The 22,984-nt window shown below is 42.3% G+C and overlaps 1 protein-coding gene across 1 annotated transcript in view; it reads right to left on the bottom strand.

Annotated features, from left to right (window-relative positions):
- Positions 1-6,428: 6,428 nt before the first annotated feature.
- GRIP2 (glutamate receptor interacting protein 2) overlaps positions 6,429-22,984 on the bottom strand; it is a gene marked incomplete at its 5' end in the record, with an annotated part of 140,320 nt that continues 123,764 nt past the window's right edge. Inside the window, 3 exon segments of the mRNA XM_056806266.1 lie at positions 6,429-12,808; positions 18,767-18,784; positions 18,786-18,914. Coding sequence (XP_056662244.1) covers positions 12,611-12,808; positions 18,767-18,784; positions 18,786-18,914 — 345 coding nt within the window.

Here is a 22,984-nt window from a genome sequence, read left to right as displayed (position 1 = left end):
GAAGATTAATCCCACCATTGTCACTTAACTGACTGGATGTCTACTATGTGTCACCATGAGGAAAGGGGGGAAAATCCACCTTTCCATGCCTCAGTTTCCTTTTTCTCTATAATCAGTCTTGTAACTGGATTCCTTCTAACTCTAAATTTTCTTAGCTGTAATTGTCTACATTCCTTTAATGCCTGGAGGTTTTAACAAGGTGCATTTCTCACAGCATCCCTCTGAGGTAAGAGGTGGGGTGTTTACTCTAGCCTTTTCCAAGGAGGAAACTGTACCTTGACCAAAGTAACCCAATGCTCTGGTAGAACCAAGACCAACCCAAATCCAATGATAAAGGGTGATGACTAATGAGTATACGCTCTTAAATTTCCTCTCTTTGCTCAAAAAAAAAAAAAAGTGAAATTGTTTTCATTTTTATCCCAAACCCAGTTTACACCAAAGACAGACACCTTGGGGATGGTGGTGGTACATATTTGTGGATCTTTTTTTCTCCACAGGAGCATTTTAGGAACATAAGCCCATTCTGCCCAAATCACCCAGATTCCTATTTCTTTGTACCTGTGTCCCTTCCCAAAACCCTGCCTTCAGGGAAAGGCAAGCTATTTCTGGGGCTCTGAGAGGGGTCGCAGCTAGTCAAGAGTTGGAACTGGGACTCCTGCCCAGGTCCAGTGTTCTTTCCGCTACACTGAGATCCCAAAGGCAACATGCCATTAATTGAGAAGGGCTTTCCTTCATGCCATGGGAAATTATAATCTTGGTACATAAACAGACACCCACATCAGCCTGCAGTGGCAGCCAAATTATCTGTAGGAACCAATGGAAGACCAGGATGAGCAGTAGAATTTCACGTGAGAGGGCCCCTGTCCAATGGGAGGCAGAAAGCTCAGGGGAATGGTTTCTAACTCCTGTTGGAGATAGGGAGGGGAGCTATTCTTAGGGTCGGTGACTTGACTACATTCCTTCTTTTCCCCCCTCATTTATATGTGGTACAGTGAAAAGAATCCTACTTCTCCAGTTAGAGCTGGGGTTCAAATGCTGACTTAATCTGTTATGATTTGTGGTAAGAAGTGTCTGCTTCTTCTGGATGATCTTAGTCACTTAATTTCTCAGGTCCTCATTTTCTTCTAAAGGATTTGACATTTATCTTGAAGGTCTCTTCCAGAGCCCAAAACGGGTCTTTCATAATTGACATTTTGGTTGGACTAACCCTGTAAGGAAAGTCCATTAAAAAAAAAAAAGTTTGTGCCAGAATGATTTCATTGATAGATTAGTTATACAAATAGTATCCCTACTTTACAAATGAAGAAACTGAGGCTGAGAACTGAATTGCCCATGGTCACATACCTAGTAAGAATCAGGTAGAATTTGAACTGAGGTCTTCCTGACTCCAAACAGTAGTTGCAGTCAATATGGCTCCTGTTGCCTCAAAGTTTGGGGATTACGCTGACCCATTTTCCTTCTCTCTCTCCCTGAAGTTGCTAGTACCACTCCCTCTCCATGAAGCAAAGATGTTACTACTGAATTTCTAGGTCTTTCAGACTTCCAAAAATGTTGGCTTGCTTTTTCTTGGGAAAATTCGAACACCCTCTATACCACAATTCCCCAACCCCAGCCAAAAGAGCAAGTGCCAAAGCCACAATGACCTGAGGGCCAGAGAAGCAATTATCTGCAAAATAAGAATGAAGGAACTATAAATAAAGCTAGAGGAAGACTTGGCCTGCCATTTCTGAAAGACTGCCATAGCCCTGATCTGGGCTGAGGGTTGATCCAGGCCTGTTTTCCCTTCTAGATTTCAAAGGTAGGACTAGGACCTCAGGAACCTTGACTCCGTAGTGTAGAAGAGAATATTTGGGAGGCAAGAGCTCTATCACCAAGTTATCCACATGACCTCAAACCCAGAGTTCTTAGACTTTCATGTGACCTAGACCCCTGTGGCAGGTAGCTGGATGAAACCTTTGGACCCCTTCTTGGAATCACGTTTCTAACTGCATAAAATACACCAATTAGGTTGACTTATAGTTATTAAAAATAATTTTTTTAGCAAGTTCATAGATATCAGGCCAAGAAGACTGGGTCTTGTACCATTGGGTAATGGCTTGATTCGTGCATGAATTGGATTGAAGTAAGGCAGAATTGTGCAAAGTTGTCAGCCCCGTAGAATGTCAGAGAAGGGACCTCCAAGGCCATCTCATCCAAATCATATCTGAAAAGGATCCTCACTACCACGCACCTGACTAATGGTCACTTTTCTCTGATGGTAATGCTGGCCTCTCTCCTGGTATCCTGAGGCAGAGGTCCCACCCCACACAATAGTGTCCTTGACTTGAAAACTTTCAGCACAGGGAAATCCTCAGCTACCATCCTGGCAGTTATCTTGAAAATACCCTCCAACAACATTTTATCAATGATATTCCTAAATGATGGTCCTCAGAACAAAACACAGTATCCTAGAGGTAGTCTAACCGGTGGAGAGTACAGAGGGACTTTTGCTCCCTTTTCCACTCTGACCCAGGCCATTCCCTCCTCAAACTACTCACACTGTGCTAGGGGGATGGGTTGGGATGCTAAGGAGGAGAGGGCAGAAGGGTAAGCTTGGGGCCAGAGTAGACCTGGAAGGCCTGACGGCTTCCATCTCTTCCAACTGCCTTTTTCCAAAGGGAGACTAAATTTCAAAATACTGTCTGAAGGATGGAGGACTCGGGAGTCAAGAGCCTTGGGTTCTAGTCTTTTCTCAGATGGTAACACTGAGCCTTGAGTTTATAAGATAATGAAAAGAAGAAGGGCAGGGGGGAATATGTTCTGGAAGGTCTCCAAATTTAATGGGAAGCACCAAGCCCTTCTTCAGTCCCTTATCCTAAGTACACCCATCTATTTGATACAATTACTAAGGTGTCTTTACTCCAACTTTCAATACCCCATCTTAGAATAATTCTAATGACAATAACAATAACAGCTTTTATGGTAGTGCCTTGAGGTTTGCAAGCACTTTACATTTATTTTTAACTCATGGAATCCTCACAATAATCCGGGAAGTTAGGTGTTATTATTATCTCCATTTTCCATATGATCATAGATTACTGGGATCACAAATTTTGAGCTGGAAAGTCATGTAGTCTGATCACCTCATTTTATAGATGGAGGAAACTAAGACCCTGAGGAGGGGAAGGGACCCCAAATCACACACCTGCCAGAGATCAAACTCAGATCCCTCTGATTCTGAATCTTGTTCTCTTTTCCCTGCTCCATGCCTCCTCTAGGAGCTGGGGTCGGGTGAGGACAGTCCCCATAGCAGTGGGTAGGTGGTGACTTGAGGTCTTTGTCCCACCCACAGAGTAGGTTGTCCACCATAGAGTAGTCAGTCTACCTCCCCACCCCAACTCCAATTGAAAATGTATTTTGTACTTCTTGCCCCAGAGTTGGCATGTGGCATGAAGCTCATGTTGGCAGAAGGCATCTACTAAGACTCAGGGCAGGAGTCTCCAACCTTTTCCCAATGGTGAGTTAGTTACCATTCCCTTCTGAAATTCTCCTGTCCAGCTAGTGCAAGTAATCATGGGGATTTCTAACAATGAACCTAATGGAGATGAACATGTAGGCAACAAACTGACCGTTTCCAAGTCTCCTTAGATATATCTAGGAACATCTAGAGATGACATAGAAGAGAGTATGATCAGAAGCTTTCTGGTAGTCAACTAGCCAACTAGCATTGATTAAGCTCCTACTATGTGCCAGGCACTGGACTAAGTTCTGGGGCTACAAAGAAAGGCAAAAGGCAGCCCTTAGTCTCAAGGAACCCCCAGTCTAATGGAGGAGACAACCTGTAAACAGCTAAATATGAATAAGATATTTTCATAAAGAAATGGAGAAAGTCAGTGAAGGGAGGGAAGGTGCTAAGATTAAGGATGACCTGGATAAGCTTCTTGCAGAAAGTGGGACCTTAGCAGACACTTGACGGAAGCCAGGAAAGGCAGAAGGTAGAGATGAAGAGAGATGAGAAGGGAGAGCAATCCAGGCATGGGGAATGATCAGTGGAAATGTTTGGAAATGGAATATAGAGGATCATGTGCAAGGATCATCAAAGAACCCAGTGTCACCAGATCCTACCATATACCTGGGTGATCCACAGTGGATCACCATGGACACTGGGATCCACTCTCTATAATGGACATTGGGAACTATGAACATTGGAGGTCTGTTAGGGTCTGCTATTGCCCAGTCAATTAGGGACATCTGCCTCAGAAACTATGGATCAAGATGGATAGTATGAGAAAAGGGAGCATGGTGGCCCTGAAAAGTATAATGGAAAGAGCTATAGATAATGAGTCAAAGGATCTGAGTTCTAGTTCTACCTCTGCTTTGTGCCCTGGGGAAAAGTTCACTTCCATCTTCCATAAAACATGGGACTGGGATAAGAGACTAATCAAATGATTTTGAAGTGCCCATCCAACCCTAAATCTTATCCAGTGACTCCTCCTGCTGGTGTTACCAAGGACCTGAAGCTCATTCACCTAAAATCAGCCCTTAACTTTGTTCTCTCTGGTGGAACTCTCATCCTTGCTCAGTCTGACCTTTAATGACTTCCTTCCTCTGGAAGGTTCCCTTTGGTGTTTATTTTAAACTGATTTTATTAGAAGAAACACATCAGCAAACACACTGAAGAGAGTGTTGGGTCTGGGTCTCAGAAAAAGCTAGGTTTACATCCTGCCTCAGACACTTAACCCAGGGCAAATCACTTCTCGTCTTTTTCCAGGCTCCAAGTCTAGGCTGCAGAGGTGTACTGGTATTAGTACTGATCTTTTCCTGCTGGTATCTTTGTCCTGCACCATGCATGCCCTTGGAGCCCTGCTATTCTAGACTTTAATTTCTCTTCCAAAAACTAAAATTCTAGGACCCAAGAGGCATTCCTCTTTTAACATTCTAGGTTCTAAGGCTCCTCCAAGTTTGAACATTCTAAGAAGACCTAATATTCCATAGTCTAGGGGCCCTTCAAATGCCTACTCAAGGTTCTAAAATGAAATGTTCTCAGGTTCCTTCCAGGTGTGGTATTTTGTGTTTCTAAGTCTAGAGCCCCAAATTTTGGGTAGCATTGCTTCTTTGGCCCCGGTTCTTCCTTCCACAAAACCTCAGATGGTTAGTGCTTTCTTTGTGTACTGGGGACTCAAAGAGCATATTTCTTTTTTTTTTTAACCCTTACTTTCTGTCTTGTAATCAATACTATGTACTGGTTCCAAGGCAGAAGAGTGGTAAGGGTTAGGCAATGGGGGTTAAGTGACTTGCCCAGAGTCATCCAGCTAGGAAGTGGCTGAGGTCTGATTTGAACCTAGGACCTCCCATATCTAGACCTGGCTCTCAATCCACTGAGCTACCCAGCTGCCCCCTCAAAGAACATATTTCTGAGCAAATGTGGACAGTACAAGTCAGATTCTCGAGTGACAGAGAAAAGCAGACCCACATCTAACAATTTTGTCATCTGTAGCAAGCAAACATATGAAAATGGGGCTATGGATAGCAGTATGAATTGTGTTCTCCAATGATTGGTGGGGAGAGAGCAATTTTAGGCCCTGGAACACAGAGTGCTATGGCAGGGGGACCCCAAAAGGCCATACTGAAAGAGGAAATCATTTGGGGTGTAGTGACTAGGAGGAAATGTACCATCTCATCTCATAGCTTTGTACTTAATTTATTATGTTTCCTAATTAGCGCAAGGTTTAATTGTTCTTGTTTACTAAACAAGTGTCATCAGCGCCATCTAAATGTTTGCACCCTGGAGCAAAGCCCAGATCACCCTGCTCTAGTTAGATCTCTGGAGAGAAAGCTCACTTAATTAACTTAGTGGGCAGTGGGCCATTAGTCACTTTAGTAGATCTCTCACCTCCTCACTGCCCCCCTGAAGAACTAAGGCAGACTGTTAAAGTTTCTTGGAGAATCTCTTAAACTTGAAAGCACCACCCAAGTGGAATTGGGGTGACTGGGGCAACCCATTGTTCTAAGTGTAAGTTGTCTATCCCTACCTCACTTAGACCCTGAAGGCAAGTGAATTATCCCACATCTATAAGGTCTGTGCTCCAACTGAAAAGTAAACCCAAGTCTCTCCCATCCAATGTGATCTCCTTTGGGAGGACCACGTTTTTGTTTTTCTTCACAACCCAAGTGCTTAACCTCGTGTCTGGCACATGTTATGGGCTGAGCCCTGCCTCCATCTTCTTGGCCTTCCTGCCCTGTCCTCCATTTATCCAGCACTGCATAGGGAAGCCAGACTCCCAGGTCCTGAGCCTTAACTCCCCTCTGCTTTCCCTAACTGGCAGAGATGCTGCCCCATGGAAGGAATCCTGTGGAATTGACAGGCCAGAGCATCAGTTGCCAGGCTCCTTCTGCCTTTGGCAGGTCTAGCACTGGAAGACACCCACTGGAAGAAGAGTCCACCAACGTCCAGGTCCACATTCATTATTTTATTTTATTTTTTTAAAAACCCCCAAACAAACTGCTATTTCCTCCCCTCCCTCCACCCCGTCCCCCAACTCCAAAGTCATGGCAGTCTCTTTTCATTTCGGAGATTTACAAACTGGTTCAAAACAGAGCTAAAATTGTCTTTGTACCCCTCTCCCTTTAAAGTTTGTGCTTTCGGAGCGCTGTAAGAAAACCCAACATAGAAAAATACTTTACAAGGAATACACTCTACTCTTCTATGGATAAAAATACACATTTGAGTAACTGCATTTCATTGGGACCTTATTCAAAATGCATAGGAAGGGACAAGGACTGGGTTTTGTTTGTTTGTTTGTTTTTAAAGCCTTTCATTAAAAGTCTTCACTTAAAACCCCAACTAGAAGCCACAGTGAACTGTCTACTGCCATGAATATTGCATATAAAAAGCCACTGGCCCAGGGGGGTCAGGGCTGCCTGGATATTCCAGGCAAACTGAGGGGCAGCTGACTGGGGATGCTGGATTGCATACGTCAGAGAAAAATGGAGGCAGCTACAGTTGGCTAGATGGGATGGTAGATGGCCCAGTCTCCCTCCCCACAATGCCCAAAGATGGACCCCACTTTCCAATCTCTCCCTCACTTTGAGGGTACATCAGAATGGATGGGGGAGCATCCAAATTGTTCCAGGCCAAAGTTCCAGACTCATAAAATACTAGACCTGGGAGGGAACATACAGATCATTTAGATCACATAATCCAATCCCATCATTTTACAGAAATGGAAACTGAGGCTCAGAGAGGGGAAATAATTTGTGTAAGGTCACACAGCAAGTCAATGACAGAATTGGGACTGGAGTTTTGGCCTCCAGATTCCCAGTCCAAGGCTCTCTTGGGTCCTGACTTCAATTCCCAAAGCCTGAAAGTTGGAGACATTTGAAGCCAATATAGACACACAGGTGTTTTCTGATGGACCAGAAGGATAAAGAAAAGGAAATATCTACTAGGAGAGAATGTGAAATAATCCCTTCCCTTCTAAGACAAGCCCCAATGGAAAGTTACAAAGGAACCCAAATAAACAAAGCAACCACCAAACCTCCAGCCTCAACCAAAATAAAGTGCTACTCAAATTAGATCAGGTAATGAGGGTGGTGGGTGACAGAGGTGGTCATTTGTTTGGTAAATTTCAGGGAACCCCCCAGGGTATGACCAGAGTTATGGTGGGAGGTTTCCTGGATTAGCTGCAGTTAGTTAGTTCTTGACTATAGACAAATCCCAGAAGCCAAAGAAAAGGTGGCAGGTGAACGTCCAGACCTTCAATGAGGCAGGGACCAGGAGATTCATGAGGGTTGGGTGGGGGGAAGGATCAGAAGGCATCCTGCTTACAGTCAGTGGGGCAGCCAGTCACAGGGATAGGCTCAGGCAGTCAAGGGCAGAAGGGTGAGACGCCCAGTACCTGTAACGGTCTGCACGTCTCCAAATGTGGCAAAGATCTGAGGGGATCTGTTGTAGGGATGCTGGAAAGAACTCGATTCCATCTGGCCCATCTTTGATCCTGGCTGGTGAGGTCTGTGCGGTCCCTTTCTAGGGCCACAAAGTGGTACAAAAGACAAGCAAAGACAGACAGAGCAACTTGGGCCCCTTCCCATCCCTCATACCTAGTCTTCAGTGAGTGCAACCTGTAAAGGGACAGAGATGGAAGAAATGGAAATACGAAGTGGACTGGAGGAATGGGAGGAAGGAGGGAAAAGGGCTAGGGGAAATCAACCCAGAAAGTGGGAAAGGAAAGGGGGGATGGGATCTAGGGGTTGAGGGAAATGTGAAGAAAAATGGAGATTTGATGTCTTGGGCTTTGCCTATTCATCAGACCAAATCCTTTGAGGAATGAAATGATAGGAGGTAGGGCCAAGGTTTCTCCTTCTCTAGTTTCTCCCACAGTGGATAGCCCCAGGCTGGGCACAGCATAGGCACTCAGTACTTCATGAGGAAGGAAGAAAGGGCAAAAGAAAGAGAGGAAGGGGCAGACAGAAAGAAGTGAGAGAGAGAGGGCAGGAAAAAAAGAGCAAGAGAAAGGGCAGGAAGAAAGGAGGAAAAGGATAGAAAGAAGGGAAGAAAGGAGGGATAAACAGAGGGAGGGAGATAGGGAAGGATGAAATAAGGGATAAAAGGTAAGAGGAAGACAGGGCAGAAGGAGGGAATAAAAAGGGAAGTAGGATGGGGGAAGAGGGAGAAGGTAGACACCACCTTGGCAGTCAAGGAGATAGGAAAAGGAGGATGAGAGGTCTTTCTTCAGGAGACTTGTTTATTTAAAGCAGAAGTGGGCAGCCTCCATTGGGTGGTGGAGAATAGGGAAGATATTTGCTCCCCTCAAAAAAACCCTACCAGAATTTGTAAATGAGTTTGCTTTTTTAGGTCTTGGTAAATATAAATCTCTCTTTACCCATTTGCCTTATGTCTTCCCACACGTCATCTTCTTTCTTTCTCTCTTCCCCCTTCCTCCCTCTTCCTTCCTTTATTGGCCATAAGGTAGGACTGAGGTAAATTTTAAAATGTTTATTGAATAAAGTTTATGGCCCACATGAAGGGGAAAAGACTCTTTAATTCACAACATGGAACGTATAACATTTATCTCTCTCAAAAAAATAAAAATTTTCTTTTTACTTATATGGCACTTGACTGACTCCCTGACAACCCAACTCCTCCAGTGACACTCAAATTTAAAAAAAAAAAAAAGATTCTCCACTCTTACTTCAAACTGATCAGAGGAAGAAAAGTTGACAGTCCCCCCCCCCCCATTCACTATGATTACCACAACATATGAGCATGGGCCAGTGCCATCCTTCCAGGGAAAGTAGACTATAAGATCCCTAAGACCAGGGACTTGACTTTTATTTTTGTCTTTTTATTCCCAGTGCCTTAAAAAATTACTTAATGAGATGATTAGAAAATGCAATTATGTGCTTTCATGAACTTTAGAAATGTCGTCTTGGGCATGGGAGGTGGGGACCTTTGCATTTCCTGACTAGAGACAATAGCTTCTGGCCCCAATCTAGTGCTAAGTGAATTTGAGCTCTCCCCAGTGGCTGATGTTTCCTGCCTGGTGCATGTTAGTTAAGCACATGATTGGGAGCTTGGACCTACCTCTTAACATGGGGGTGGGGTGGGGTGGTGGGGGGAACCTCTTTGTCTAGGGGTCTTGACTATTACATGGGTTCTCAAAGGTGGCACTGGAACTTTGATGGGGGGACAGTGGTTGAGGCATGCCAGGAGGCACCAGAGATGGATTATCTGATAGTAAAGTTCCCTGTCCAAGGGGAGTTGGGACCCCACCCTCACACTTTTCATTAAAGTCAAACTCTACAAATGGAATCTAGACTCTTAAAGGCAGATGGAGGAGACTATAGAAGTCCCCTAGTCAAAATATCCCCACTGGGACTTCCACTGAATCCTTGACAGAGAAATGGGCCTCCAGCCTCTGTTTGAATATTCCCATTGATGAGAGTTCATTTTCTTAAGATACACCAAGTAAAATGCTTGTTGAGTTGAATCAAAGCCCTTCCTCTATTGAGCAACTCTGATTATTGTCGGAAGTTCTCCCTTATTTTGATTTGAAATTTGCCTTTCTACAGCTTTCACACCTTAATCCTGGGTCTATATTCTAGAGCTTCTCAGTGCAGGTTGAACCCCTTTTTAATATGGCAGTTCTTCATATATTTTGAACACAGCTATTGTGCCTCATCCTTGTTCCCCCCATCCCCTAAGTCTTCTCTTCTCTAGGCTATATATCTTTGGTTCCCTCAATTGGTCTTGAGATGTGGCTTCTTCACCCTCTGCCATATTGGACAATTTTCTGTGCCAGTCTATCAATGTCTCTTTGAAACCATGAATCTTGGGAGCACCAAATACCATGTTTTCGAAATTAGTAGTGACCTCAGTTTGGCCTTTAAAGAGCTATCTGCTTCCCTAAAACTGTAAGCAAATAATAGACCTAAGCAACTAGGTTAGGAGGACTATTATTTCAAAGTTTTGGCATCATCTCATTAAATCTGGAGGTGCATCATGAGACTGTGGGGTGTGGGTGTGGGGTCACACATTAGGAGCTAGGTCTGGGATCAAGGGAAGTCAGGAACAGGGCTGAGGTCAGAGATCTTGTACTTAAAGCATTCCCCCCACCCCCACCCCAATCTTTCCTCCAGACTCTGAGGATGATGGATAGTCCTTGACAATTCCAAGAATTCCCATCATTCCCTTTACTTCCTTCCTATCAGTAGCAAAGACCCTCAGAGGTCATCTAGGCCAACTCTTTCCTCTATAGAGAGTCCCTCTATAATATTGCACCTATCCAGACTCTCAGTGAAGGCTTCAGTGATGGGAAATGCCAGTCCTAAGGAAGCCTATTTTACTTTTGGACACCTCTGATTATTGAAAAGTTTTTCCTTTCATCAAAATGAATTCTGGCCAAGCAGAATTCTATTGCCATTTCCACTTGCAAGCCCTTCAAGTACTTAAAGATGGCCATCATCTCTACTCTACTCTCATCCCTAGCCTCTTCTGATAGGCTACTATTCCACGTTCTGTCAAATGATCCTTTGGTAGGATGGTTTTCTTCCATGATTTACGAACTGGGACTGGGGCTGAGAGCTGACACCAGGGCCTCCACCTATCTTCTTTTGTTCATCCTCTGATGTGTTTAAGGCTAGTCTGATTGATTTGTCAATTATCCAGGCTTCTTGTTTTGGGCCTAGGTGCTGTCATGAGTCCTTTTATCAAGAGAGACGAGTGCTACCCTACTCATTGGCTATCAGATGCCTTTTTCCATCTAGTCCTAGAAACATTACATGGAATGAAAAGACACTCCACAACATTTCAGGCCAGTCACTCTAATGTAGTTGGAGGGTGAATGTCCCATGGATGTGGGTACAGTCCCAGAGCTAGATGTTGTTATTTTAGTTTTTTTCTGACCCTTTCTGACCCCTTTTAGGGCTTTCTTGACAGAGATACTGGAGTGGTTTGCCATTTCCTTCTCCAGCTCATTTTACAGATAAGGAAACTAAGGCAAACAGGGTGAAGTAACTTGCCCATGGTTATAGCTAGTAAATGTGTCTGAGGCCAGATTTGAACTCAGGAATATGAGTTTCCCTCACTCCAGGCATGGCTAGCTATGCATTATGGTACCACCTAGCTTCCCAGAGCTAGATGAAGCCAGATTTGAAGATTGTCTTCAGTTTCTCCTCTTGCACTCTATTCAAAGGAACAAACAGTACCCAGATTAGCTCCCACTGGTAATCAGAACTCTGGTCACACTGTATAGTGGAAAGAACACTGGACTTGAGAGTTGGAATCTGAACTGTCACACTTCCTTTGTCTGGGACCCATTTCCTCCTCTAGAAAATAAAAGGAATTGGATCAGGGGAGCTCTAAGGTCCCTTCCAACTCTGACATTCTATAGTCTTGGCCACTACCAGCTCCAACATTTTACCTTCTAAGGTGCTTTCCAGATCTGATATTCTATACCCTCAGGTACTTCCAATTCTGACATTCTATAGCCCAAGGTCCCCTTCAGCTTTAATAATCTATGGCTGTAAGACCTGAAGATCCAACACAATCCCTCTGCAAATAGAGCAGCTTTTGCTGCCACAAGACAGGCCCCAGGAATGGAGAACAAGAATTGGAATGGGGGTGCAAGTCAGGCCCCATTTGACGGATGTACCCAAGTGGCTATTAATGTGGAAGGAGGGAGAGAAAGGAGTATGATAGGATGGCTACCTTGGAAATGGTAAATGATGGGTAAGATCTTCACACCAATGCTGTCCAAGGGATATAGCACCGTGTGTATGTGGGTGAATGAGTTCAAATGAATGCACAGTTAGAGATTGCAGATCCTCTGAGATGGGAGCAGAGGGGGAAAAGGACAGACAGCCTCAATACCAGCTGGAGGGCAGCTTGGGTCCAGGCAGAAAAGATGAATGGAGAGCATGGGTCCTGACCTCAACTACTTCTCAGCAGCTCAGGGACCCAAAGTGCGACTAAGGGGCCAGAAGGAGCCATTCTGGATGGTCTGACTTCTTTCAGAACCTTGCCCCTTGCCTTCTTGATTCCCAGTTCCAACACTGGGGTAAGAGACATGGTAGTGTGGGATGTACCCAGTGCCTCTGCCATAGGGGAGACTTTTAGGTCCAGGATCAATTTTCAGAGCATCCGGGTGCTATCCCTCATCTCCAGGCCCACAGAGGGTGAGTTAGACATCACTCTGTTCTCCTCCTGTTGAGTTTTGTTGGAAACTGCCAGGGGGTTCCGGCTAATGACTAGGTCCAGTTTGTCTCCAGCTTCAGAGATGAGTGGCACAGTCAGGCAGCAGTCAAAGTCTCGAGTTCGAATGTGATTTACCTAAAGAGGAAAAGAGGAAGGAAAGAAAAATTCATCTAACCAGTGATGAGCCAAGTTTTAATTTGGGAACAAAACATCTTCAGCAAACAGATCCTGGCAGAAGGAGACCCAGCTTCTGAGCTGCTTATAAAGTGTGTTTGAAAAGTTAAATTAATGCTTTTTGTTTTTAAATGTTACAGCCACTACCCTTTCTAGATATATTCCTTTCCTCCTCCTCCCATCACTCCAGCTTCCTATGAACCTTCCTTTTTAACAACAAAACGTTACACACTGACTGTGGCTGATTTCCTGGGCAAGTGTGGATCAGGCAGCAGTTGGAATGTTGGAGCAAAGATATTGACAGTGATGATGGTGGGGGGACGGGAGACTGGGAGAGTGACACCTGCTCTCAGGGACTCTCTTTCATGGCCCTCGGACTGGAAGGAGTGCTATCTCCCTGTCTCGTGATAGAAGTACCTCTATTCCTGGACTTTTCCCAACTGTGTGATCTACTTGGATTCCTGTGATTGTGTCATCGAACAAAAGGATTTAAGGAGAGTGATTTGAACTGTAAGACCCATCTTTAGGGGCGTCAGCCAGAAGAGACAGGCCCAACCAGCTCTGAAAGTCATAACCTTTTCTTCCTCTTGCTGTCAACTCTAAAGACTTTGAATTTAAGAAAGCTAGTATAGATTAGCACAGACAGGAATAAAATAAACCCTCCAGCAGCCTGTGAGACCTGGCCTCAGCTCAAAAGCTGAGAGATTCAAACTCAATCTGGGAAGAAGAATAGGGAACCTCTCTTCCCTCTACCCTGATACCTTTCTGATCCAAGCTTGTTATTAAAATTCATTTTATTTAAATAGCCTGCAGTCAGATAAGAGGAGAATTATCATTTCAGGGCAACATATAGGGAACAAAACCTAAGGATAGCCATTCAACCATAAACGGTCCTTATCAGAACCCTGCTGGGCAACCTTGGTCTGGGGGAAGTTTGTCCTTCAGGAGCTACCTGCCCTGGGGTATCTTTAACATCAATCAATAGAGAAGACTATCATAGTTGGCCCATTTCTCAGGAACCCCAGTTTTTCAAAGCTAGCCTCTCAGCAGGGGGTATCTCTCTCCTTTTACCTCACCAGCATCCATATTCCCTCTATCCCTTCAATTCCTCCATTCTCTGGTACAAAACCTTCCTTATCCCCTGTACCTCTTCAATCCTCAATGATTCCTTAAAAATTACAATTTTGGCAGATCCAGCTAGGTTTTCCAATCTATTTTGCCAAGAATTTGGGAAGAAGGCAGTTGGAGGTGTCAGGGAAGTTTCAGAGAGATTGGACCTACATACATTTTAAAAGCCTGCATGACTGTGGAAAGTCATCATTTTGACAGTGGTGTTGAGTACAGATAATCTGCATAGCAACACCACCGCCAATAAGAAACCACTCCTTCTGAAGGGAGGAGGCAATTCTTAAAAGACCAGACTTAAAAACATTTTTTTTTTTCCTTTGTGAAAGGCTTTTCGAGATACAAGACAACAAAGAAATTATTACTTGCCATGGGTTATCTAGCCTTGATAGGACATTTCTTTTATATGGTTTGCAACTTATTTTTTGTCAAGATTCCAGATTATGTTTTTCTGCTTAACATCTATGAAAGCTTTCAATGGCTGAAGATTAGTGTAGAGCACTTGATTTCATTTGTTCCCACATATACTGGAGCATTATTCTCCTTAATCCAATTATACTATGCCCTGAAAAAAGGTGTACATCTAATGTATGGGGGGAAAAGCAAAAGACAATGAAATGTCAGTGATGATTTTAGCCATGAGATAGGAGATGACACAGCTAAAGCAAATGATTAAGTAACTAACTGAGGAGAAACAAAGTTGCAAAGATATTAACACAAAACAAGACACACCTAAAAATAACAATGTAACTGGGGAAGAAAAGACAGATGGGGATTGAGGGGAATACCAATATTGCCACTAACAGATCAAACAAGCCTACAACCAGACAGCAGCATAATTCAAACACATAAGCCATTTACAGTAACAGACCTTGAAAGTCTGAAAAAAGGATGCCTTCTTAGTTTTCAGATCCTGTGCAATGATTGAAAGAATTTAAAAGAGCAATTAGGCTCTGTGATCCAAATTTCCAGCACATTGAAATTCTCCTTTCTGAATTATTTTCAAAAAGGGAAATGCAACAATTCATGGATGAAACTAGAAACAATTCAAATTTAACATCATGGCCAGAGGAAGGAACAGACTTAGAATTATCTAATAATTAAAATCTACATTATCTAAAAAAGGCAAGAAAAGATCTATTAGAGGCAATGAAAAAAATTTTTTTTTTCAAAAAGAGCAGATACTTGGGGACAATTTGAGAAACTGAGGCAACTCCTCCATTCTCTGTTATAAAACCTTCCTTATCCTCTGTACCCCTTAAATCCTCAACAATTTCTTCAATTATTACACAAGTCACTTAATAGAGAGAAAGGGGACATGCATTTATTAAGCACCTACCATGTGCCACACACCATGTGAAATGTTTAACAAATAGGATCTCATTTAATCCCCCCAACCACCAAGTAGGTGCTATTATTACCCTCATTCTACAGTTGAGGAAAATGAGGCAAACAGAATTTGGGAAATGTCTGAGGCTGGATCTGAATTCAAGTCTTTCTGACTCCAGGTTTAGTGCTCTATCCAATGTGCCACCTCTCTGGGCCTCTGTTTCTCTTTCTATAAAATGAATAGGTTGGACTGGATGACCCCTAAGGTGCCTTCTAGATCTGCATCTAGAATCCTAGGACCCCACTGTACCCCTATTTCTCTATCTAGAAAGCAGAGACAATAGCACATCTATCATAAAGAGTTGTCATGAGAAAAAATATCCTGTCTTTTTTCTATTTTTTATTTTGCACTTAACACACAACAAATTAAAGGTGCATTTCCATGTACAAAGCTGAAAGTTGGGGGCAGGAAGGTGGTGCAGCTGATGGAGCACTGAAACTCATCTTCCTGAGTTCAAATCCTGCTTCAGACATTTACTAGCTGTGTGACCCTGTGCAAGTCACTTCACCCTATTTGTCTCAGTTTCTTCATCTGTTAAATGAACTGAAGAAGGAAATGGCTGACAACTCCAGAATCTTTCTCAAGAAAGCCCAAATGGGGTCAGGAAGAGTCAGTATGACTGAAAATGACTGAACAACAACAATGAACAGTAGATCTCTTATTACATACAATTTGCTTTTCTTTTCATGCATAAATATAATAAACTTGATATATAACTTAAAAAAAACTGTCCTTCTTGCCTTTGGAATTTTTGTCTTCTTCTGGCTTTCCTTCTGTTTGTTCATTTTCCCCTCTGGATATTTATTTCTGTTATTTATAAAGCATTGCATAATCACATAATTTCAGGTTTGGAAGGGGACCTGGGAGGCCATCTGGCCCAAGCTGAATCTAAACAGGAATCCCCATGACAACATCCTTGATAGTTGCTCATCCAGACCCTGTTTGAAAATCTCAAATGATGGGAAACTTACTATACAGCTTCTGACCCTTTCCACTTTGGACATAATGCTTAGGAAGGCTTTGGTTCCACTGAACTGACATCTGTTCCTCTTCAATTTCCCCCATTGCTCCTGGTTCTGTCGCCTGGGGTCAAGCAAAACAAGTCTAATTCCTCTATATGTCATCTCTTCAAATACAAGATAGCTAGCAGTTCCTGCCTGTCTCCTCTCCTCCATGGTAAATAGCCCAACTCATGTCCTTTGGAGGATCTTCATAGGCCATGATCTCAAGGCCCCTTAATGTTAGTTGCTATTAGTGCCATTATCCCATATCATATAATCACTTTAATGACTAATGTACACATGGTAGGGAGCTGACATCTCCATTCCAAAAACTTAGGAGGCCAAACACTAGCCTTGAGTCTTTGGGTCTAGAATGTTCTTCACTGGACACTTTTTTGGGAAGGGTAAATGAATGGCCACAAAATGGTTTTCTCCCAGATATAATTATATAGGGCAATTCTTCCCCTGATGACCACAGAAGGATAGACTAGTCTCCAAAAGAGTATCTAATCAATAAAGGATGGGCAGATACAACCTGCTCCACATCGGTAAAACTTAGGAAAATTTTTCTAATCAATAAAAGTAATTCTTTGCATATGTTGAGACTTTAGAGTTGGCCAAGAATTTTTATACACTCTTTAAAATACCACAAAGACCAGAATTTAAAGCTGACAATGAAGCAATTTCAAAAAAAAAAATGATTGATGCACTTGGCCCTGCAAGTAGTAATCTTAGTGCCTTCTCTCTGAGAATACCTCCAATAATCTGATCTCTTTCTATTCTTTCATACATAGTTGCTTGCATGTTGTCTCCCCTTTAGACTACTGAGAGCAAGTTTGGTTGTTGTTGTTTGTTTGTTTGTTTGTTTTGTTGCCTTTCTTTTCCTCTCTAGCACTCCATGTCAAATGTCTGGTGCTTCATAAATGCTAGTTAACTCAATGACTCCTGCATCCATAAAATTGGTCAACTTGCTGTTTTCTCTGCTAGAAATTCCATTTCCTATTTCCTTGACTTCGAAAACCCTCTCCCCCTTGCCTGAAATATTAACTTTCTTCACCTTCCACCTCTTAGCTTCCTTTAAAGCTCAGCTCAAGAGCTACCTCCTACAGAAGGCCATTCCTGATTTTCCCAGTTATTACTTTGTATTTAATTATCTTGAAAGATGCTGTTCTGACTCTTCTCCTTGAAACTGCTTTGCATTTATTTTGCTCTTTTCTGTGCACCCTGTTATATAACACATACTGCTTTGTGTGACAATAAATATCACTCACTAACCTGCAGATCCTCAAAATGGCTTGAAGGAGGGATATAGTCACCTCACCTCTGAGAGAGACAGAGAGAAACAGAGAAATAGATAGAGACAGAGAGAAAAGAAGGAGGAGGAGGAGAAGGAGGAAGAAGAGGAGAAGGAGGAAGAGGAGGAGGAGAAGGAGAAGGAGGAGGAGGAGGAGGAGGAGGAGGAGGAGGAGGAGGAGGAGGAGAAGGAGGAGGAGGAGGAGGAGGAGGAGAAGGAGGGAGAAGGAGGAGAAGAAGAAGAAGAAGAAGAAGAAGAAAGAAGAAGAAAGAAGAAGAAGAAGAAGAAGAAGAAGAAGAAGAAGAAGAGGAAGAGGAAGAGGAAGAGGAAGAGGAAGAGGAAGAGGAAGAGAAGAGGAAGAGGAAGAGGAAGAGGAAGAGGAAGAGGAAGAGGAAGAAGAAAGAAAGAAAGAAAGAAAGAAAGAAAGAAAGAAAGAAAGAAAGAAAGAAAGAAAAGAAAGAAAGAAAGAAAGAAAGAAAGAAAGAAAGAAAGAAGAAGAAAGAAGGAAGGAAGGAAGGAAGGAAGGAAGGAAGGAAGGAAGGAAGGAAGAGAAGGAAGAAAGGAAGGAAGGAAGGAAGAAGGAAGGAGAAGAGGAAGAAAGGAAGAAAGAAGAAAGGAAGAAGGAAGGAAGGAAGAGAAGAAAGGAAGAAAGGAAGAAAGGAAGAAAGGAAGGAAGAAAGGAGAAGGAAGAAAGGAAGAAAGGAAGAAAGAAGGAAGAAGGAAAGAAAGAAAGAAAGAAAGAAAGAAAGAAAGAAAGAAAGAAAGAAAGAAAGAAAGAAAGAAAGAAAGAAAGAGAAAGAAAGAAAGAAAGAAAGAAAGAAAGAAAGAAAGAAAAGAAGAAAGAAAGAAAGAAAGAAGAAAGAAAGAAAAGAAAGGGAAGGAAGGAAGGAAGGAAGGAAGGAAGGAAGGAAGGAGAGAGAGAGAAAGAAAGAAAGGAAGAAAGGAAGAAAGGAAGAAAGAATGAAAGAATGAAAGAAAGAAAGAAAGAAAGAAAGAAAGAAAGAAGAAGAAGGAGAAGGAGAAAGAAGAGGAGGAGGAGAACTTTCCATTTATGATTTGCTACCTACTCTTTCCTAGGCCTCTGAGTGTCCCATGCCAGGAGATATTACCTGAAGGACTCGGTCAAAACGGTTTGAGGCCACAGTGATCAGCAGGCCCACCAGGGCGAATCATGTTGACATAGACACCCTTCTCCAACAGGCCATCTGAGACGCTGAAGCCAAAATCTTCACTCACTGGGTCCTTCCAAAGAGTCAGCTACAAGGAAGTTGAGAGTGGCAACATGGGTCAAAAGGAGGACCTCAAGGAATGCTTCAAGGAAAGATGGGCAACAATTTAGAGTTTCTATCCTGGATTTCACCACACACAAGGAATCGTATTTTCCTTCCCCTTTTAATGACTCTGACTTCCCATAGAATAAAGTCAATTTTTCCTCAACTTTCTTTAGTATAGCCTCAATTTTAATATGCATTTCTATATCCTGTTATTATTCCCAAATAAGACTTTCCTATTCCAGCACCATCCCATAATGAAACTGCACATTGCTACCTCTGTAAGTCCATTCATGTAACCCTTACATCAGAAACTCCCTTGGTTATACATTGGAATTTCTTCCTTCTATGACTTGGTATCACTGTCTAGGTAACGTAGTTATTTCAGAATCTAGCTCTACAACTTTTGCTGTTCTCTCCCACTCTCAGTAGATGTAAGCAGTCACTGGTGGACACCAATATTTCCATCCATTGCCCTGTCGTAGTTCTCTACAAGTAGCAGGGGATGGTCTTTAGACCACCACTACTGCCTATGGGAAATTCCTGCTCTTCTTTACTGATCTCTGTCATTCAGCTCTCTTCCAGTAGATGGAATGTATCCTTTCTCAGGGGACCAGCTCTCCAACCCATCTCTATGTTGGGACAAACGTCTAAGTACTTTATAGAGCTAAAAAAAGCCTCTGATATACTTGAACCCTTTGTACATAGCCCTACACCTATTGGAAAGGGGATCAGGGAGGAATTGGGAATTTCTCTTTTTAATAGTATTCAGGTGTTCTCAATCTAGAGATTTTTTGTCTAGAAAGCCTTAGTCTTCAAAACCATGAGAGTTTATGGTAAATCAGTGTCTTTTACTTGTTTTCTCCCCAAGTGCTTGGGTAGGGTGTTCTATTCATTTAAGTACCTTCCAATCTGATCTTTTCCCAACCACCCTCCTCTATCTGTTCCTCAAAGAGGCTGGGTTTGGTTATGTATTGATTTAGAATCTTGAACCCTAGAGACTTACGTTTCCCACAACCCCCTTTTCCCTTTTCCTGTCATGTATCATAGGTAATTTTGTATTCAGTTTTGGTTATGAGCACTTGGTTTTCATGCTCTGTGCACTCTCTCTGCCTAAAGCATGGGCTGGCATGAGCAGTGTGGAGCTAGATTTTAATTTTTTTTAATTTTCCCTTTTTGCTCTAAGTCTATTTTTAATAAATAGTATTAAAATAATTCTTTGGAGTATTGAATAGTAATTTTCATCTTTACAGTTGTTCAAATTGTCCATAGCTGCTTCTGAAAGTGGGTTGACACCATAGAGTAATAGGGCTAGACTATGAATGTTTAAACAATGACTTTCCATTTTATTATTTATTTAAAAACCCTTACCTTCCATCTTAGAATCAATACTGCATATTGGTTCTAAGGCAGAATAATGCTAATGGTTAGGCAATGGAGGTTAAGTGACTTGCTCAGGGTCACACAGCTGGGAAATGTCTGGGGCCAGATTTGAACCTAGAAACTCCCCTCTCTAGATCTGACTATCCACTGAACTACCTTGCTGTCCCATGTTAGACTGTATTTTACAGATGGAGAAACTGAGAACCCAGAGAGGTCAAATGACTTGCCTATTTCATTATTAGAGATGAGTTGAACCCAAGTATTCTGACTTCAGAACCAGAGGGAGTGGGAGGATTATTTTCACCACTTCCTCCATAGTCAAAATATTGTGGTCCTTACAAATTATACTGGGAAGAGGGAACAAATATTTATCCAATGACTATGCTATTCCAGGCACTGTGCTGAATGCTTCACAAATGTCATCTCATTCAATACTCCCAACAGCCCTCTGAAGTAGATGCTATTATTGTCTCCATCTTACAGTGGAGGAAACTGAGGCAGAGAGACTGTCTTTGTGATCAGGACCAGAGACTGGAAAGGTTGCTTACATTGGCCAGATTCAATCATATACCATACTCAAATCATATATAGTAAAATTATATATAGGGACCGTACACATGCCCGAATATTATTGGGCTGCTCTTTTCCTAAAGGCAACATATTTCTCTGTTCCAGCAAATATCTGCATACTACATGGATATGATCATCATCCTTTCCCTCTGGCAATCACCATTACTCCTCAGTCTGGTCACTGGTCAGATAATCCAGGCCCCTTGGCTAAGGCTCATCACCATTTCTGAATGCTAGGTCTTTGAAATCTGCCCCTGGAGAGAAGCTATTCTAGCCCTGATTCTGGGCCGGAGGTGGAATGATTCTATTTTCTGTTCCTTCAGCTCCGAATGTGACTTCTGTCCCTTTGGGACCTCCAATGGTGAATTAACAAGCATAAAGAAAAACTATCTCAAGGTTCAGCTAATCTCCCCGGCTCCTGAAGGGTTGACTTAATTTAGGCTTCATCCAAACTCGATTTACATTTCATACAGATTTGTATTGTATTATATCCATTTGGGCCAACCCTCTGAAGCCAGGGCCCAGTTCTTTTGATTTTCCTCTACTCCTACCTTTTTTCTTTTTAATCATCAGAGTCCAAATTCCTGAAAGTAATAAATGATTTTGAGATATCATCTTTGTAGGGCCCTGTTCCTATGCTGGAACTATGGTGATATAATCTTTTAGTTGCTTGATACAGGGTGGTTTCCCACCAGTTCAGTATTTTGTGGTTTCCATGGACATTGAGCTTTCATAGCAGGACATTTAACTGACTTTCTCTCTTGGGACTTTTTGGGTTAAGTCCTAAACAAAGCAGTAAGCCTCTCTCAACTGATCCTTCAACTAACTGTCATTCTGATATGGTTCTCCAGACCTCCTCCTTCCTCCAAAATCACAACTGAAAGTGTAGCCAAGATTCTTGCCCGAACATTGGCCTATGAAGAGTAAATTCTAGGGCATCATACCTAGTGGTATTAGGAATGCCACATGATGGCTTTACTGAGACTTTGGTTTGGGATTCAGTGCTACCAGTATGTTTAGTAGTACACATTTAAATGCCCAAACTATTAGTAGCCATATTAAAAAAAAAAAGTCTTCCCTTCTATCTTAGAATCAATACTAAATAATGGTTCTAAAGCAGAAGAGTAGGAAAGCCTATACAACTGGGGTTAAGTGACTTGTCTAGGGTCACACAGCTAGAAAGTGTCTGAGGTCACATTTGAACCCAGGACCTACCATTTCTGGGCCTGGCTCCATTGAGCCACACAGTTGCCCCCAGTAGCTAATTATTTTTTTAAAGTGATCCAAATCACTAATAATTAGAGAAATGCAAATTAAATCAACTCTGAGGTTCAACACCTCATACCTAACATAGCAAAGGGGATCAGAAGAAATTAACAATTGTTGGTGGGATTGTAAGAGAATAGGCACAGATGTGCTGTTAGTACAGTAATGAATTTGTTCCATCTTTTCAGAAAACAAATAGAAAGTTTAGCTCCAATTAGTGAACTGTGTTTACCCTTAGACCTATTAATACTATTATTGGACAAATATCCTAAGAAGATCAAGCAGAGAAGAAGACGACCCTTATATCCAAGAATATTTATGACAGTACTTTGTTGTTATTGCTGTTGTAGTTAAGAACAGGAAACAAAATAGCTTCCCATTATTTGGAGAATGACTGAATGAATTGTATTATATAAAAATAATGGAATGTTACTGCATCGTAAAAATGACAGATATGATGGATTTAGGGAAACATGGGAAGACTTGTATGTACTGACTCAAAGAGAAACGAACAAAGCCAGGAAAAAATGTATATGATGACAATGGCAAAAACATGAAGAAAAACAACACTGAAAGATCTCGGAACTCTGATCCAAGCCATAAGCAACAGGACTTCAAAAGACTAATGATGAACTGGACCTCCCCTTGCTTGACAGAGACCTAATGGAATTGAGATGCAGAAAGAGATATGCATTCTCAGACATGCCTGTTGTGTTGATTTGCTTTGTTGTATTATGTATTTTTTACAAAGCGGGATCTCTTACTTGGGAGGAGTAGGTTAATGGATAGTGAGAGATATAAAAAAGGAATATCAATAAAGCATTTTGCAAAAAATGC

The sequence above is a fragment of the Monodelphis domestica genome, chromosome 7 (genome assembly GCF_027887165.1).
Source record: "Monodelphis domestica isolate mMonDom1 chromosome 7, mMonDom1.pri, whole genome shotgun sequence".
In the NCBI taxonomy this organism is placed as follows: Eukaryota; Metazoa; Chordata; class Mammalia; order Didelphimorphia; family Didelphidae; genus Monodelphis; species Monodelphis domestica.
This window is presented reverse-complemented; position numbering and strand designations above follow the sequence as displayed.